This window comes from Austrofundulus limnaeus, unplaced genomic scaffold (assembly GCF_001266775.1).
Source record: "Austrofundulus limnaeus strain Quisiro unplaced genomic scaffold, Austrofundulus_limnaeus-1.0 Scaffold231, whole genome shotgun sequence".
Taxonomy (NCBI): domain Eukaryota; kingdom Metazoa; phylum Chordata; class Actinopteri; order Cyprinodontiformes; family Rivulidae; genus Austrofundulus; species Austrofundulus limnaeus.
The window spans coordinates 662,345-679,809 of NW_013952633.1; the positions used below are offsets into that span (position 1 = coordinate 662,345).

Consider the following 17,465-nt stretch of genomic DNA (forward strand, 5'->3'; position numbering starts at 1 on the left):
ATGTATGTATGTATGTATGTATGTATGTATGTATGTATGTATGTATGTATGTATATACTGTATTTTAGCAAAGTTATAATTATTATGATTTACACGTTATTTGTTGCTGTGTTTTTGTTTTCTTGATTTTTACAGGTGTGCAGACAGATGTCGGGTGTGTTGTCTTGTGTTTTCTTGGTTTATATTTCACATATCTAATCTCTCTTTCAAAAAAATCTGTTATAAAGTGTTACATTTTAAAGTAAAAAAGTAAAAGTATTATTTTTAGCTTTAAAATGTAACAAAATAAAAGTAAAAGTGGCTATTTAAAATAATAATTGGTAAAATTACAAATCCTCTAAGAAACTACTTAAGTACTGTAACAAAGTAAATGTACGTAGGTATTATAAACCTCTGGACATTTTAAAGATCAGAACAATGAACATAAAACAAGAACCATGAACACAAGTCCATGACAGAGGTGCAACAACAATATACTGTAATTCACTGTTGCTGCTTTGTTTTTGAAAAGTTGCCAAGACTGTAAAATATGACTGGAATCTGTTCCTTCCCTCAGTCCCATAAACACTCTAATGTTGTCAAGTGGCCAATGCTCACTAAAATTCTTCATGATTACCCAGCACCACCAGTCACAGCTGTGAATCTATAGCCCTTAGTGCACTGACGCTAACAGCCTGACACAGTTCAAAATGAAGGACGGATTTCATATTTGCTCTGCTGCCCTACTGCATGGCGGTAAGTGGGATGAACTAAATCTAAAAAGTATCATTGGCATTTGGCTGACCAGGGCACAACTTTTCTAACAATACTGAATGCAGTATCTGTTTTAGCCAAATTGTTGCTCTCAAACACACACTCTCACTCTAAATTCAGGGGCTCTGTCCATCTAAGGACCCAGCCTACACAGCCTACTGTACATGGGCTGGGTCCTTTGTCAACCACAAGTCCGGAAGAACGTGGTTGTGAATTTGGATGATTTAGCCTTCAGCTTTGTTCCTGCCCCTACTATCCCAGTGAATATTSCAACTGTGACAGCGCGGAACAGATCAAAGCTAAACAAAAATCTAAATTAAATTGAAATTAGGAAAACATTAATTTAATATAATAATTGTACAAATGAACAAAACTGGCTTACATGCTTAAGAACTAACGGATGAGCTTGTTAACAACTATTTCTGACAAGAATGATATTRAAAAATATGTTAATGCAGATAACAACAGCCTAACAACACAACTACTTTAAACATTAAATTTTTTGATGATGAAAGCCTTTATTGTCATCGTTTGCACAATGAAATTACATTTAAGAACACCCATTCAAGAAGACACACATTTTACCACCAGACTTTCTTGCATATGCTGTAAAGCTTTTTTTCTTTATTCTGCTACATGCTTATAGTTTTAGTTTGTTTTTCTCTTATTCTGAGTGAGTAGCACAAACAGAGTACCCCTTCAAATAATTTATTTTCTCCTTTCTCTACGACATATTTTTCAAAGCTTCTACAGGAGAGTGACATTTTAATTGACTTGTCTTGTTAAGTGAAGGTAAAAGGAAGGATGTGTTCTTGCAGGTGTTTTCTTTAAAAGAAGATATAATATTCTCCACTGCCAATTAAATGGTGATAAAGTCAACATTCTTCTTCTCAGTTGTTAAAAAGAAGAGGCATTTGCCTTGTTATCAGTTGAGGTGTATTCTTTATTCATGGCGCGTTAATGTTTTAGATCCCAAAAGAAAACTAAAAGGACAGGAGAATGAGAATAAAAGAAAGTAAGGAAGAAAGAAAATATGTTCCCCCTTTTTTTCATTGATGCAGATAGGTGCGAGCTGGTGCGAGCTCTCCAGTTTCCAGCTCAAAATGGTGAATTGAGYGTTACCATAGTGGAAAATCTCCCACGGCTCAGCCCAGCTCACAACAACAGATTAAACGATGAGAGGAGGAGGAGGACTGCTCTCTGAACATGATGGACTGTTCAAAGATGAGTCTGCTCCAGAAAGATTGCTAATTGCATGCTTGTGCACCACGCTCACGTGCCTCGGTGTTCGAGAGAAAGGCGAAAAGGGGTTTTGGCAGACAGCTGTGTATTCAGAAAGTCACAGAAGCAGACTACCGGAGGGGGGAGAAGAAAATAAAAGTCAGTCTGAGAGAGGCAGCAGGAGACAGTGGAGGGAGCTGACATTTTTCTTTGACACTTTTTGAATGTTTCTGACTGTGAATTATTCATCACTGGTAATTGTGATGTAAGTTTTGGCCTTGGCTTTTTAGTTCTGTCTGGCTGCTTTCACTGTCTGCTAAGCACTCTTCATTTTAAGCTCTATATCAAACTGCCGACGTGTCAAACCCAACTTCTCTGAGCGTCTACCTTTAGCATTTAAAGAATGAACATCTCGACTCAAGACTTTTACACACACAGCAGTACAGTCACTGAAGTTAATAATAAAGCTGTTCTAGTCCTAACACTTTCAACACATAGGGTACAGTTAAAGACGCAGCAGTTTATTGGACTGGGCACGCCAGTCATTGTGCATTGAGCTTCAGTTCACAAACAGAGGCCGAGCATACAGCTCCTAAGTGGTGGYAACAGAGGTGGGCAGTAATGAGGTAGATTTACTGGAGTACTGTACTGAAGTACAGTTTTTGAGTATTTGTACTTTAATTGAGTAGCATTATATTGGGAGAAAAACCTTGTACTTTTATTCCAATACATTTTAACATTTTGGCCATGTTTGTGTAGTTTACGTCTATTTTGTTCCACCAACGCACTGTAAAATTATACACTGCACCCCTATACAGTAGGTGTATAGGGGTGCTTTAAAATGGTTGCTAGGAGAAGAAGAAAAATTGTTTTGGTCCTAGGTATAGGTACTGTTTACCAGTTATGATTCTGCACTTATTTCAGGTCTTTGTTAAAATCCTGATTAGTCCTCCTGATTTTAGCATGGACTCTTCTCATTTAAGACCTAAATGGGAGCATTTTAGACTTTTAGTCCATTTGTTCTATTAATGGATTTCTACCAAATAAACATTGTTAAATTGTTCTGTACAAAAGTGTTTCTAGTTTCAGTTCACCAAACTAATACAAATATTATAAAAAAACAACTAAAATGTTCAGATCAAATTTAGAGCTACTTAATTATAATAGTCACTTAATTTTAGACTCTATCGAAAACTTTCCAAGCCTTGTCCTTGAATTTCGTAATAGGTAATGACTGGATGAACATGAAAGTTTTTGTAAAAGAGGTATAATTTAGAAGTTATAGTTTTCAGTGACACAGAGGGTAAGTGTTCACCTTCCAACCAGAGCATTGCCGGTTGAAATCACTGCCTGAGCGCATGCTGTGGTTGTGTCCCTGGGCAAGACACTTAACCCAACTTCCTCATGTTTAAATATGTTGGTGTAACTGTGTGATCTTGGTGGATTATGAAGAACAATTCAAAATTTTCAATATACTGAAGTACTTTGGAAACACATACTTTAACTTAACTTAACTTAAGTAAAGTTTGACAGAGCTACTTTTATTTTAATTGGAGTAAAATGTGACCATTAGGAATAAGAAAATGGAGTATTTTGTCCAGCACTGGTTGTTGGAACCTAAAACAGAAAGATGTSGAAGCAAGAGGGTAAGACACAGAAACATTTCTGAACAAATAGGCTGTTCCCAGAGTGCTGTATCAAGGCACCTYAGTGGGAAGTCTGTGGGAAGGAAAAAGTGTGGCAGAAAACGCTGCACAACGAGAAGAGGTGACAGGACCCTGAGGAAGATTGTGGAGAAGGGCCGATTCCAGGCGTTGGGGGACCAGCGGAAGCAGTGGACTGAGTCTGGAATACAAACTTCCAGAGCCACCGTGCACAGGTGTGTGCAGGAAATGGGCTACAGGTGCCTTATTCCTCAGAACAAGCCACTTTTGAACCAGAAACATCAGCAGATGCGCCTGACCGGGGCTACAGAGAAGCAGCACTGGACTGTTGTCCAAAGTACTTTTTTCGGATGAAAGCAAATTTTGCATGCCATTCGGAAATCAAGGCGCCAGAGTCTGGAGGAAGACTGGGGAGAAGGAAATGCCAAAAATGCCTGAAGTCCAGTGTCAAATACCCACAGTCAATGATGGTCTGGGGTGCCATGTCAGCTGCTGGTGTTGGTCCACTGTGTTTTATCAAGGACAGAGTCAATGCAGCTAGCTATCAGGATATTTTTGGAGCACTTCATCCTTCCATCTGCTGAAAAGCTTTATGGAGATGAAGATTTCATTTTTCAGCATGACCTGGCACCTGCTCACAGGGCCAAGACCACTGGTAAATGGTTTACTAACCATGGTATTACTGTGCTCAATTGGCCTGCCAACTCTCCTGACCTGAACCCCAGAGAGAATTTGTGGGACATTGTGAAGAAAAAGTTGAGAGACTTAAGACCCAACACTCTGGATGAGCTTAAGGCTGCTGTCGAAGCATCCTGGGCCTCCATAACACCTCAGCAGTGCCACAGGCTGATTGCCTCCAAGCCACGCCGCATTGAAGCAAAAAAACGTCATTTCTGCAAAATGATTCCCGACCAATTATTGAGTTCATAACTGAACATAATTATTTGAAGGTTGACTTTTTTGTATTAAAAACACTTTTCTTCCGAGTGTGCTCAAGGAAATACGAGAATTAAATAAGAGTCTCTCGGAGAAAATTGACTTGAGTTCAGCACAGCTCCAGACTTCCATCAATGGAGTTAAAGCTACGTTGGACAAAGTGCTAACGAGGGTAGCAGAGGCTGAGAATCGAATCAGTGAAATGGAGGACGCTGTATCCGAGCTGAAACNAAAAACACTTTTCTTTTATTGGTCGGATGAAATATGTTAATTTTTTTAGATAGGGATTTTTGATTTTTCTTTACTTTTTTTGCCAAAATCATCAATATTACAACAACAAAAGGCTTGAACTACTTCAGTTGGTGTGCAATGAATCTAAAATATATGAAAGTTTAATGTTTATCAGTACATTACAGAAAATAATGAACTTTATCACAATATGCTAATTTTTTTAGAAGGCCTTGTATCAACATCGTGCACACTGCTTGTTTTAAGAGTGTCAGCTTAAAAGTGGGCTTTCTGGAGCCTCTGCCAGAAAAGGGTGAGGCACAAACTCAAATAACTCTGCATTTTCATTCAAGAGTGGAGAGGAGCAATTAAAACAGAGAGTCTGAGATTAAGCTGCTTGTAATCAACCTCTTTCACCTTTTTGAATGCATTTAAATAAATAAAAAATTCAACTAAAGGAATATGCAGCCTGCATGTTTATGCAGGCTGCATATTCCTAGAAAATACACTGTGATGCACAGAACAACAAATCTGTCACTTCAGGCTAAAATATGTTGTTACTATAACTATTGACATACGTCTTTCATAACTGATTATTGGTTCACATTTTCAATCTTTTGGTATTTTGCTGAGCACTAACAGCATTTGGTATCAAAATCAATTAATTTGAACTCAGAACGTTAATAAACTGTTTATAAAAACAAAGCAACTGGTAAACACAGGGAAAAATAAACAGTTTCGAAAAACATTTTATGCCCGAAGAACATTCTTTTCATTTTTTAAGTAGAAACACAAAACACTCAAAACAACAAAAGAACAATAACTTGGCACAAGAATAAAATTAAAAAAACTATACTGTTAGAACTATGTCCCTACTGCTCCAATGTTCAAGTTTAGTGTCAACAGCAAAATACAGCATTTGATTTCAGGAGAATAAACAATCCTGCCCCAGAATCTGAATGTGCAGCTTTGTGGTTTGTATGCATGTGTGTAAAGGCTTCAGTTCTCAGGTGAGTTGGCCAGCTCCAGTATCAGCTCAGCATCATATGTTCAGGTACAGGGTTCAATTACCCCTCTGCCTGTGATAGCAGGCTGTAATGAGGTCATTAGATCCTACTAATAGCTTGTAGGTCCAGTCATCCGAAAGAATAGCCAAGGAGATCAGCTTGCCCTGAGCCATCCTAGCCCTACATCCCATTCTGACAAGACTCACAAACTTTTACTGCCATTGTTCATCTTGTCTCTGTCGTCATACTTCCTCGGTTAAATGTATAGTAGCCTTATCTTTGCCTTTAACTTTATTGTTAAAACTCTGTCCCTGCTTTACTGTTTTTTTCCAAAGTACCTTATTGGCTTTCCTGCTAATTGCAGGAATTTATTTATTCTGAATCACGCCATATAAATACCATGCATAGCTCTCTAGTTTAATTGCTCTTCCACTCAGGCACCAAGTTTCAAATGTCTGCCATGAAGGTGAGAAGGACTGACCCCCCCCTCCACCACCGCCACCTCCATGGACATTTATGATCAGTGTGTACTCACACAACCACAGCGTTGATTTTTTTGTCCCTCACACATCTTTCATTTACAGTATGAGCTCTTGTCCTTGGGCAAAAAGTCCTTACATTTCAGATTGGATTGTTTTAAAATAGAATATTTGTTCTGACCTTGATCAAAAACTTGTATTTGTACTTTCAGATTAAACAAACGTATTAAAATAAAGAAGACACCAGAATGTGCAATAAAAAGTACTTCAATTTATTTATTGTGCTATAGCGTTGACCAAATATAGCTAGCAATGTCGCTAACTTCTTTTTTAGTTGAACTTCTTTTAAATCTGAGCAATACTTTAAATGAGTGCAACATTTTGATCTCATGTGGCTTAGTGTTGTGTTACCCGTGAAATAATCTTATTCACAGCTTTAAACGTTTGCAGATGGTGAAGGTTTCACCTCATCAGACACTCCTTTCTTCACGTAGCCCTGCTGTGACCAGTGCTGACACTGAACCATCTGTTTTTCAGCATCAATAGATGCTGCCCCACCATTAACTCAGCGAACATGAAAAAGTGGTAGTTGAGACAAGCAGCTGGTTGCTTCTTTTTGTCCTGGTTTACAGCTGAAATCAGTGTGTCAGACTGATTCCTGATGGAAAATGTATCAAATAATACTGGGGTGTCCAATACTCAAAGGCCACTATACTGCATGTTTTAAAAGTTGCTCTACTCTAACGTTTGATTTGAATAAATGTGCAATGAAAAGGCTTCTGCAGAACCTGAAGAGGTAATTCAATCACTGAGCCAGGTGTGTTGGTGTAGGAAAGCAAGTAGAACATGCAGGATAGCAGCACATTAGGGAGATGCCTATTTCAATCTTAGCTAAATGTAAATATATATTCAACTTATACTAAACCATGGCTATTCTACTGGTGGCACGCAGGCCACATCTAACCCAAGGGTGACTTCAGTTCCACAGCCAGCCCCACCTCCCTATATATATATTTTTTTTCTTTTACCTAATCTAATATAATAATAGGTTTTTAATTATTAAAATATAAATTCATAATTTAATGGAACAAAAAAAATAAAGGTAAAAGAAACATTGTTTCACATAACCATAATTGGGCAATGCCAACCCTGATAGTTGAATAGCCCAACTTTTAATTTAAACCAAATTCACACATTTTAGCTTAGGTGCCAAAGTATGGTTTAGTTCATTTTTATGCTATTTTCTCCCAAAAATGCTCATCAGGTTATTTTTTGATCAAGTGAAGGGATTCTGGTAAAGCTAAAACATGTGCGAGTCACTAATATGGATTTTTAGAATAAATCTGTTAATCATAATCATCCTTTCTTGGTGCTTGGCAGACTGATTTATACAATGAACCACTTGCCAATGAGATTTTTTGTTTTGCTGTATTTCTTCAGCCAGGTGTTTGAACCCCTCTGAGTCCTTTAGCTTCACAATGACGGCATGACTTTTATAGTGAGCAAGGCTCCTTTTTTTCACCTATGCTGCTTGCTTTTTTAGCAGTGGCACTTCTTCCTCCCCTTTTCCTTAGTGCCATCCTTTGAGGGAAATGTCAGCTAATTAAGGGTTACACAGCTGACCTTTCTCAAACTCGCCAGCACCTGTACTGGCCGATCAGCCATTCCACCCAAAGTTCTGTGCTACAGGTTGTTCTTGTCTGCACAGAAACAAATGTACTCACGCAGGTTTCTGCTGCCTTTGAAATGCTAAATACTGCCACATTCCTACAGGGCAGTATATTTAATTAGAGGAAGGACTCACTCGCACTGTTAAAATGTGTACACCAGAGACCTGCATTTCACTTGTTCAATTTATTTTACCAGAAAATGTGTGCTGTAAAGTTCTAATCCAACACAAAAAGTGTTCATCAACAGAACCTAATGTGCAAAATTACAAATCAGGGCACAACAGAAACTGATTAAGAATGCCATTCCCATCCTGAGTAATGTAAGAACACTGAAAAATGCTGTGAATATTGATTATTGTTTCATCAGTTCAAAGGACGTAGTTTTCAAGGTTTATCACAAAGACAAGAGGACAGAGAGACACCAGGAACAGAATATTGATTTGTTTTATTTTAGATGTGTAATGAAAAACACCATAACTAATGGCTCAAAGATCTGGGCTGAATAGCTGATGCTTGGTTAAACATAGCTAAAATAAGCAGCTAAAATTGCTGAAATTAGCACAAAGAAACCAAAAGAGTATGTTCGCAGATTTAAGGAGTAAAAAAACTGAAATGATCACAAAACAGAGAATTTTGGTAAAAAAATAAAATTTGCTAAAAAGTAGCTAAAAACACAAAAAACACCCCAAATCAGCTGAAAGAAGCTTAAAAAGATTAAAATAGTAGAAAACAGATGAAAGAAGCACAAAAAGTTGAGATTAGCAGAGAAACAGAATAAGTCAGAATGATAGATAAACAGCAGAAAAAAAAGCTAAAATCAGCAAAGCTGAAGGACGCTAATATTTGGATTAAGAAGTTAAAAAAGCAGAACCAGAACAACATATAAAAAATAAATTGAAGATTTATGAACACAAAAGTATTTATAATTACTGTGTTTAGAGAGGATGGTATTTACCAAAAGATTACAAATTTAAGTATATGTGGTTGTATCCTGTTTGTAAGCAGCTATAAGGTGAAAAAGTCAGAATAAAAAAAGTGTGTAAGCACATGTGATGCATGGAAAWACTGTAAATGTCCCTGACTATGTCATGGTAATAAACCATGGRAGCTGATGACTTTGTCAAAGGCAGATAATGATCAGTGGAAATAGAAAAAGAGAACAAAAGTGCTTTACAAAGAAGGACATCAAAGGGTCATGGATGCTTCTCTGAAGCTAATGATTGTCTTCGGCGACACTGGCTTCATATGACATGGCAACAGTCAGTGTCACTCTGAAATAGTTAAAAATTCATTTCCTCTCTTTTAATCTGCTTTCAGCTCCTCTGTGATGAATAGTTCCAGCAGAGACTGTGACTTTGGTTAAGAGTCTCAGTCAGCACCTGTTCCTCTTCTCAAGTTTCTTAGCTTCCACAAAGTAGCCTGCTGTTTCTATTTCTGCCCTAAATTGGTCAGATATTTATTTCCTCACACACCTGGCTTGTACAAACACAGTAAAGTTTTGATCTGATGTATTATACAGTATTTCCTCTTTTGTTTTCTATTCAGTCAATGGAAATAATTTAACACTAACTTCTTATTAACCTTTTAAAAACAATCACAGTTTGGTGATTTGCAAAATTGATTTTTAGTCATGATCCCTGCTTTAAGGCTTTCAACTTTGTAACTTATTCAAAGCAAGTAGCCAAATCCATGTTACCAAATAGATTTCCAATCAAAATAGAGAAAGTAAATGAACATTTAAAGCACCATCTTTGATAATGAACACATCACAGCTGAAACGCAGGAAGCWTGATTCAAACCAAAGCTTTATGGGCAATAAAATGTGTGAGTCAAGGTTTTTGTTAATTACTGCCTAAAACAGTTAACTGTACTATTTATCATYTGCATCAGCAAAGAATCCTGCTTTAACTACAAATAAACGTGTTCACAGTTACTGATCGMAATGCACTCTGTTTTCTACTTCAGAGACATCAAGCCTGACAACATACTACTGGATGAGCATGGTAAGATTTCTTTTGAATTGTATTTCAGATTTTAAAAGGTTACTGTATGTGCGTTTTTAGAAACAAAAGTGTAAAGTTTCATTTACTTTCTTTGACTAAACATTCAAAAATCAAACAAACAAAACACTTAAACGTTTCTGATGTAAGATTTCTTCAAAGCTCCAACGTCTGGAATCGCTTTTACTCAGATCAAAGTTGTTGAAGTGCTCAGAGACAGGTCGCTTTACAGTACAAAGAAGAAATATCTCATGTCATCAATTATTTGGAGAAAAAAATATCACAGAGGCATCCACACAATTTTTTTTTACTTCCCCTTCAAACTGTCAGAGGTGGTTGAAGCTGTGAGTCAGACTGTTTTTTTCTTTTTGAACTATAGATTCTAATGAGACTCTGTGATGTAATGGAAACATGGAGGACAGGTGATATTCATCACGAGTCCTCTGCTGAAAGTGAAAATTTCACTCTGAATCAACGAGTAGCTCTTATCATAGGTCTTTTGTCATGATTTCACAAAATAAAATACACACATGGTAAGGAATAAGAGAAAATGTGAGTGTATGTGGCGGGACGAGGTGGGGGGYGATGGTTTTGAGGAGGGAAAGAGAGCATTTGTAAATCAAGGCAGCATTGTTATAGACTGTAAAATCTTTCATCAGTATGTAAATGAAGAGGGATAAAAAGACATTTCATCTTATGACTCACTGACTCACCATTGACAAGCCCTAAGCAAACAGAGGCAGCGCAGAATGCAGATTCATTGTGTACTGGCCAAAAGCACGGACACCTTACAATATCCACAGTAATATGATTTTATAACAGAACTGCAGATGTGGATGTGCTAAAGCCAAGCTTTTTAGGCAAAGGCTAATGATGACAGCAGGATGATAAAGCTTAAAAATTGAACTAAAGGCAGAGAACCAATCTTTTGAAACAATTTGACTTTTCAAGGTTACAGTCGGCGTGTTTTGAAACAAAAGTGGGAGCATACAACAGCTACTGCACTTTTTAGTCATAGCGCGTCCACRGCATTAAAATCACCACTGGATTTTTCTGGGCAGGATAAAGACAGAGCCTAATGTCTTGACTGAGCCTGTGAATATTCCAAATCTCAAATCAATGCAACAGCTGCAGAATTGTTAGAAGSAAGCCAAAAGTCAAGGTTTTTGCTTCACAAACTTGAAGATTTGCTGCAAACGTCCCCAGGTAACACGACTGAACAACCCAGTGATTCTGCTGTGAGGTCCATACTGCACCGGCAGCACTAGGGTATATGACAATTAGAAAAATTGTTTTGATATAATTTGAGCACACTGAAACATGAGTGTGTTGTGCATCTGTTTTTATCATATATAAAATCTGAGCTTGGYATCCAAAATTGGGACATTTGACCCTGTATAGACTTCTTAAGTATGCACACACAWCCAAAAGCACACACTCAAATATGTCCTGAGATTTTTTTGAGGACACTGGACATCTGCTCATGGAGCTTAGGGGATATGTCAGATAAAAGGCCTGCTGTCAAATAAAGCAAGCTGCAAGGGAGATAGAGTCACTCAAACAGGGGGAGCCACAAAAACAAGAAAAGTGATGAGCAAACATTTTTAAAAWGATTTGTCAAAGAAGGAAAAAAGGAACAGACAAAATGACAGAGAGAAAGATAGAGAAAAACAGATTAGGGGGAATTAAAAAGACAGTAAAGCAGATTTGTCAAACAATCAGATTTCTACAAGACAAAAGATGCTCACCTATGGTCTGTGTGTCCTTGGAAGCTCAGTGAACACATTTCTCATCTTTATACTGGTTTGACTTTTCAATGAACTCTGAATTACAGCAGGAATCAGAGGGAGGAAGTGAGCTGTTTGCTTCTGCACGTGTGAAAGCTGAAAGCTATATGAACCTTTGGTCTTTTTATTCCCCTGGGAGCCACTTTATATAACGAAAAACAATTTACTCATCCACAAGTGGGGTTGCTTTATTAAACAACATAGCCCAAGGAGTCAGTGCTGCGTTCAGAAGTGCTGTTAGGATATCCGCTGTGAGCTTATACGCACGTTTCCTAGGACACAAGAATATTGTGATGGAAACTGCAGGTCTTATTTTATTTCCATCCCCAAACACCAACAAAGATCAAGTGTTTGTCCATAAATRCACTACACTCACTCCTTTTAAACTCCTTCTATTCCTCAAGTGAAACCAGGCTGGTTTAAAAGGGTACATATCATGCAACATCCACTTTTTTAKTCATTAAATATATTTTGTCRTTTCCTTGGAGTCTAGGTGTTCAGAAAATTTGAATTTAGTCTCTCCCGGTGCTGCATAGACAACTTTATATTCAATTTGTCATTTTTTTTACCTGTTCAGTTTTCTCTGTTTTCATGGTGTTTTCTGAATTATTATGTTGCAGTATTTGTGATGGAACTGCCAAATAAGTACTGGACTTACCAACTACAATTTAGTGGTCTTCATTCTCCTCTGGCCTTTGGTCAGACTCTGGTCCAACACGTAAGGCTGGACAGACAAGTCTTTCATTGTTGACATATTTTAAGTAATTAGTAATTAAAACATTTCTGTACTGCTATATAGTCATAAACCTCTCTATCAAACTGGAATGGATCTGTCCAGAAGCCGGAGTGGGGCGGGGTGTGAGGCGCCTTGTTTGAATCTAAAGAGACAATCTCAAAATGAGTTTATCAGAGACACACATCAGAAAATGGGTGAATAAAGGGGCTTGTGGAGTTACAGTAAGGAAGAATTCAGACCAAARCATTGCAGTTCCACTTTATATAGACCCCAACTGAATAATTTAAATGTGAAAAAAAAAAGGATTTAAAGTTTGACGTCTTCTTCAATGGTAACTCCTCTTTAGGTTTTACGGTGAGGCTGAATGTTTTGTCTCACAGAAAGACACCTTCATCATGAGTTCTGTTGCCATGAAGAAGTGTGTTTAGTGTTTCATAAAYCTTACAGATATTGAACTAAAATTGGGTGTGGAAGTAGCCAACATCCCCAACATTTGAACTCTGACAGATTGCGTGAGAGCTTTGTTTCAAACTTTGGCATGTGAGGTTGTGGATGATGTGATCATCAAGAAAAGTCAGTTTAATTTGTTTTCCTTTTTCATACACATAAGCATGAATGCCTGCACTATCTATTTTTATCTAAATGAATCCAGGAAGTTTTCTTTCAATTATCCTTTCGTTAAGATCAAATTTATCCATCCTTCACTGAACACTACATTCCAGGAGTTACAAAATTTCCTTAAGGTCTTTAGTCAAATGCGAGTTTTAATCGAATCTTCTTGCAAACAGTCATTACAGGACTTTTTTGTTTGTTTCCCTGCTTTCCAATGTTCCAGTTCGCTATGGCTTGTTGTTAATGTGTTCAGACAGAAAATTAGGGAAGGAAGCATAAAAGGACAAGAAAAAGTTTTAAAAAGTGAAAGGAGAATGATGTTTTCTTTTGTGAGATGATTACTTCTGACAGCTCTTCATTATTTAAGTCAACAATTTTGCTGTGATCTCACTGTTTATGTATTTGTAGAGTTAGAGAACTCAGTCATGCAAGCATTATAGCATATACACTCATGCTCTATGAGTCACTATGGAACACACACACACACACACACATATAGGCCACATTTAGCTTATTAGTGTGTGTGGTCAGTGAGCATGGCAAAGACTCTGGGCCATCTGGCAGCATGTTGAGACACGGGTCAATGGCATGACTTTGAAAACTAGTGATGTTGCTTAACTACATCACAGTATCAAACACTAATCAATAAAGACCTATTTCATTTTCACTTCACTGTTTTGTAGACAAAAAATTCTTTGATCCACTTTTTTGCCAATCCAACACTCYTGTAAGCTGCTGACAAAACAGGAAACAGAAACGTGTAAGCTTTGATCTGATTCAATTCCCCAAGGAAAACACGTTGACATTAATACTTATTGATGCATTCAAATGAACACTTGAAATGTGCATTAAAACAAGGCTTTGTGAAGGTATGAAGTGTGATAACATAATCTCTTTCACCTACAGGGCACGTCCACCTGACAGACTTCAACATTGCCGCTATTGTAAAGGAGGACCTGAAGGCAACATCCATCGCTGGCACCAAACCGTACATGGGTAAGATGTAGGAAAAATTCAAGCATTGCCTTCCAAGGAAAAACTGAAAAGATGTGGCCCAATTCACATACTGAAATTTTAAAATTTATATAATAGGTTAGTAATGAATTTGTAGACACCTCGTAAAACATTAATCAGCATTTATAAAACTGGTAAAATAAGTGCTTTATTCATTCAGACCAATTAAATGTATTGCAAGTTATTAAGGAGACATAACTTAWATCCTTCTTTTTCACGTTTAAAWCATTGGGCTCTATGTAAACTGGAACTGCAATGCTTTGGTCTAAATTCCTCCGTATTGTAACTCCACAAGCCCCCATTTCAYCTAATTTCTAAGGTGTGTCTCAGATCAACTTGTTTTGATGCTGTCTTTTTAAATCCAAATGAGGTGCTTCCAGTGCAGTTCATTCCAGTTTGAAAGAGGGGTTTATGACTATATGGCRTCATTGTGTGATATTTATGTTGTGCTATATGTTCTGTTCATCAGCTCCTGAGTTGTTTCAGACATTTGAAGGATCCCACCCCGGCTACTCCTTCTCTGTGGACTGGTGGTCACTGGGCATCACGGCCTATGAGCTACTAAGAGGCCAGGTAACAAATAGTTAACTGCATCACATTTGAGTATTAGAAATGTCCTGCCGGGAGGAAATCAGCCACACAGCAAGTCCTTGCTTTTTCCAAAACAAAGAGAGAGTAAAATTTTAATAGATTTTTTTTTTTATTATTATAAGCTGTGTGCTGGAAATAACGTATATTGTTTATGCATTTAGTCACAGGGGTGAGACAAACCTGCAGGAGAATAAGGAAATTTAATCAAAATAATTTCAAGAAGCACATAATTGGAATTAAGCTGTAAGTTATTACGTATTTACTTCATGCGGGCCCCATCTGGAGGGGTTTAATTCTGATGTCATGGAAATAAACACGGTGCAAAAGGTTGCGCCTGAGTTTCCCTTATCTATTAGAGAGTATTATAAAGTCCGTGTGTGATTGAGTCAAACTCCTGTGGCARAATCTCCTCCCCGATTCTAACTGTGACTGACATTTGAAACTGGCCTAACTAGTCCTAAGATCRTTTATTTACATTTTAATGGAGCCTTCTCACACCCCTCATATATGCAAAGGTTCTGGTCAATCTCTTTGCATTCTGTCCTTGGTGTGACCTGCGACTTCCTGCTCAATGAATTTTATTGAGTCTGCCATCTACTTTATTCCAACCCAAAACCTTYCATTACTTCTCTTCAAATTTCTTGTCATTTTCGTCCTCTGCCTGATCCTGCAAAGTGTTTTGTGTCACTTTAGTTTTCAAAGGTTTCTAAGTTTATTCTGGAGGGGTTCATATTTTCACTAAAAGTAACAGCTTTGTTTGGCTCCTTTTTTTTGGAAGTTTCTTTTCCTCTCTAACTGCTCTGGGAAAGCTTCCCTCACCTTTTCTCAGACTTTTCATTATCACTTCTTTCTATGGTCTCTTGTGGGTTTTCTCCACATATTTCTCTGGCTCTCAAATTTTAACACAGTTCACGAAGCGAATTTCAGATTTGGGGCGTTAAAAGCCTTTCCTTCTGTATGTGCTGAAAGGAACTGGCTTTATAATAACCATATTCCAGCACTTTTCAAACTTTTTTGTTTTCATATTAACCGTATAATGCTTAAAAGGCAGGGGATGGTGGTGGGGGGTTGTGTAATATATATATATATATTTTTAGCTTCATATCATGTTATTACGGAGCCCGCGAGGGAACATGGGGAGATTTTTTTCTGTTGCGTTCCCACGCAATAGTATTGCGTTACCTCGCAAAATTGTTTTGCGTTTCCACACAAAAGATTGTTTTGTATATGAACTGAATTAAATCAGACTTTTATTTTGAAATATCTGGTTACCAAARCAGRAWGTGTCGCCACAAGTTCGTGAAATTGACATTGATGTTGTGTGGCTGCACTGTGTTAAAATATCGGCACATGACATACTTCCATGCGTGGCTGTGTGATATATTCATTCTGAAGCCGAATTAAAGCAGTAGGCTAATGCGCTAATGGTGAACATGTGAGTTTGTTAATAAATTGACAGGCACAACAGTGATAAACTACTTTTGCGAGGGAACGCAAAAGGTATTGTGAGGTAGAGCAAAAGTATTGCGAGGTAACGCAATACTATTGCGTGGTAACACAAAAGAAAAAAATCTCCCCATGTCCCCTCACGGGCTGTGTATGTTATACTGTCATTCCCTCATCAAAAGCATACCCAGAATGTTGCTTTGATTCATTCACTCTGGTTTTGGGTCCAGACACGGGATCAAAATAGACTGTAAAACCTTTATACATCTGGTTATAACAAGACACCTGAGTTGGATAAACTGTTTAAAGCCTTACATGTGTTACATCTGTGGTGTGTGCATTTTGTTTGCATTTTCACAAAAGATCACTTTGTTCAGTCCAAAGACACCCAGATAGCTTTGCAACTGAGAGTTTGTTCTAATAAGACTCCCTTATTCCCCGTGTCCTCGTTCCTGCCATTTGTCTCCATCAGTGCAGAAAATAGGTCCACAGAAGGTGAGAACAAGGAGAAACCGAAGAGCAAGAAAAAAAAAATAGAAAGGACCAAGTGTGGGACAAACCTTGAAATGCGATTTAAAATAAAWAATTGAACAAAAAAGTAAATTCTCCAGTTGGCGCACAATTTCAATAAAAGTTGTTCCCTACTTGTTTTTTCAGAGACCATATGTGATGAGATCTAATACACCATCTAATGAGATTCTGCAGATGTTCCACAAGGTTCATCCCACTTATCCAGCAGCCTGGTCATTGGAAATGAAGTCTCTTCTCAGAAAGGTGAAGTTTTTTTTTTCTTTATAAATGGCAATGCAAAACATTTACACATAACTAAAGTCAACGGTGAAACTATCATTTCTGAGTGTAAACAGCCCATTGATTTTTAAAAAATTAACAGTTTGATAAGTTTAAGGCTTTGTTATGTATAATAAATACTGGCACACTATCTTGACATACTTTTTTAATCAGGTTTGCCCAAACATTTGCATTTTACTGCAAATTTAACTTACAAATCCAGCAGAACCATAACTTCTCTGAAGATTCTCCAAACACACACGTTCACTCTCTGTATGGAGCACGTCTTATTACAATCAACTTAAACAAAAAGCATTGTAATGTGTTTTTAAATGTCAACAATGTGTCTAAAGTTACCAGCCTACTTAAAGATAGAGTCTACTGTTATTTTCACATTTTGTTTTTGTGCCAGAAATGCACTGCAGTCAAACTGTTGCATTGCATCGTGCTCAGACTTCTCTGAGCTCGTTGGTATTCTAAGCTGTGTGTGTGTGTGTGTGTGTGTGTGTGTGTGTGTGTGTGTGTGTGTGTG

At 37.5% G+C, this 17,465-nt stretch overlaps 1 protein-coding gene across 1 annotated transcript in view; it reads left to right on the forward strand.

The window, feature by feature from the left end:
* Positions 1 to 9,713: 9,713 nt before the first annotated feature.
* LOC106525524 (serine/threonine kinase 32A) overlaps positions 9,714 to 17,465 on the forward strand; it is a gene marked incomplete in the record, with an annotated part of 20,345 nt that continues 12,593 nt past the window's right edge. The window contains 4 exon segments of the mRNA XM_014019797.1: positions 9,714 to 9,961; positions 14,000 to 14,089; positions 14,577 to 14,680; positions 16,802 to 16,918. Coding sequence (XP_013875251.1) covers positions 9,901 to 9,961; positions 14,000 to 14,089; positions 14,577 to 14,680; positions 16,802 to 16,918 — 372 coding nt within the window.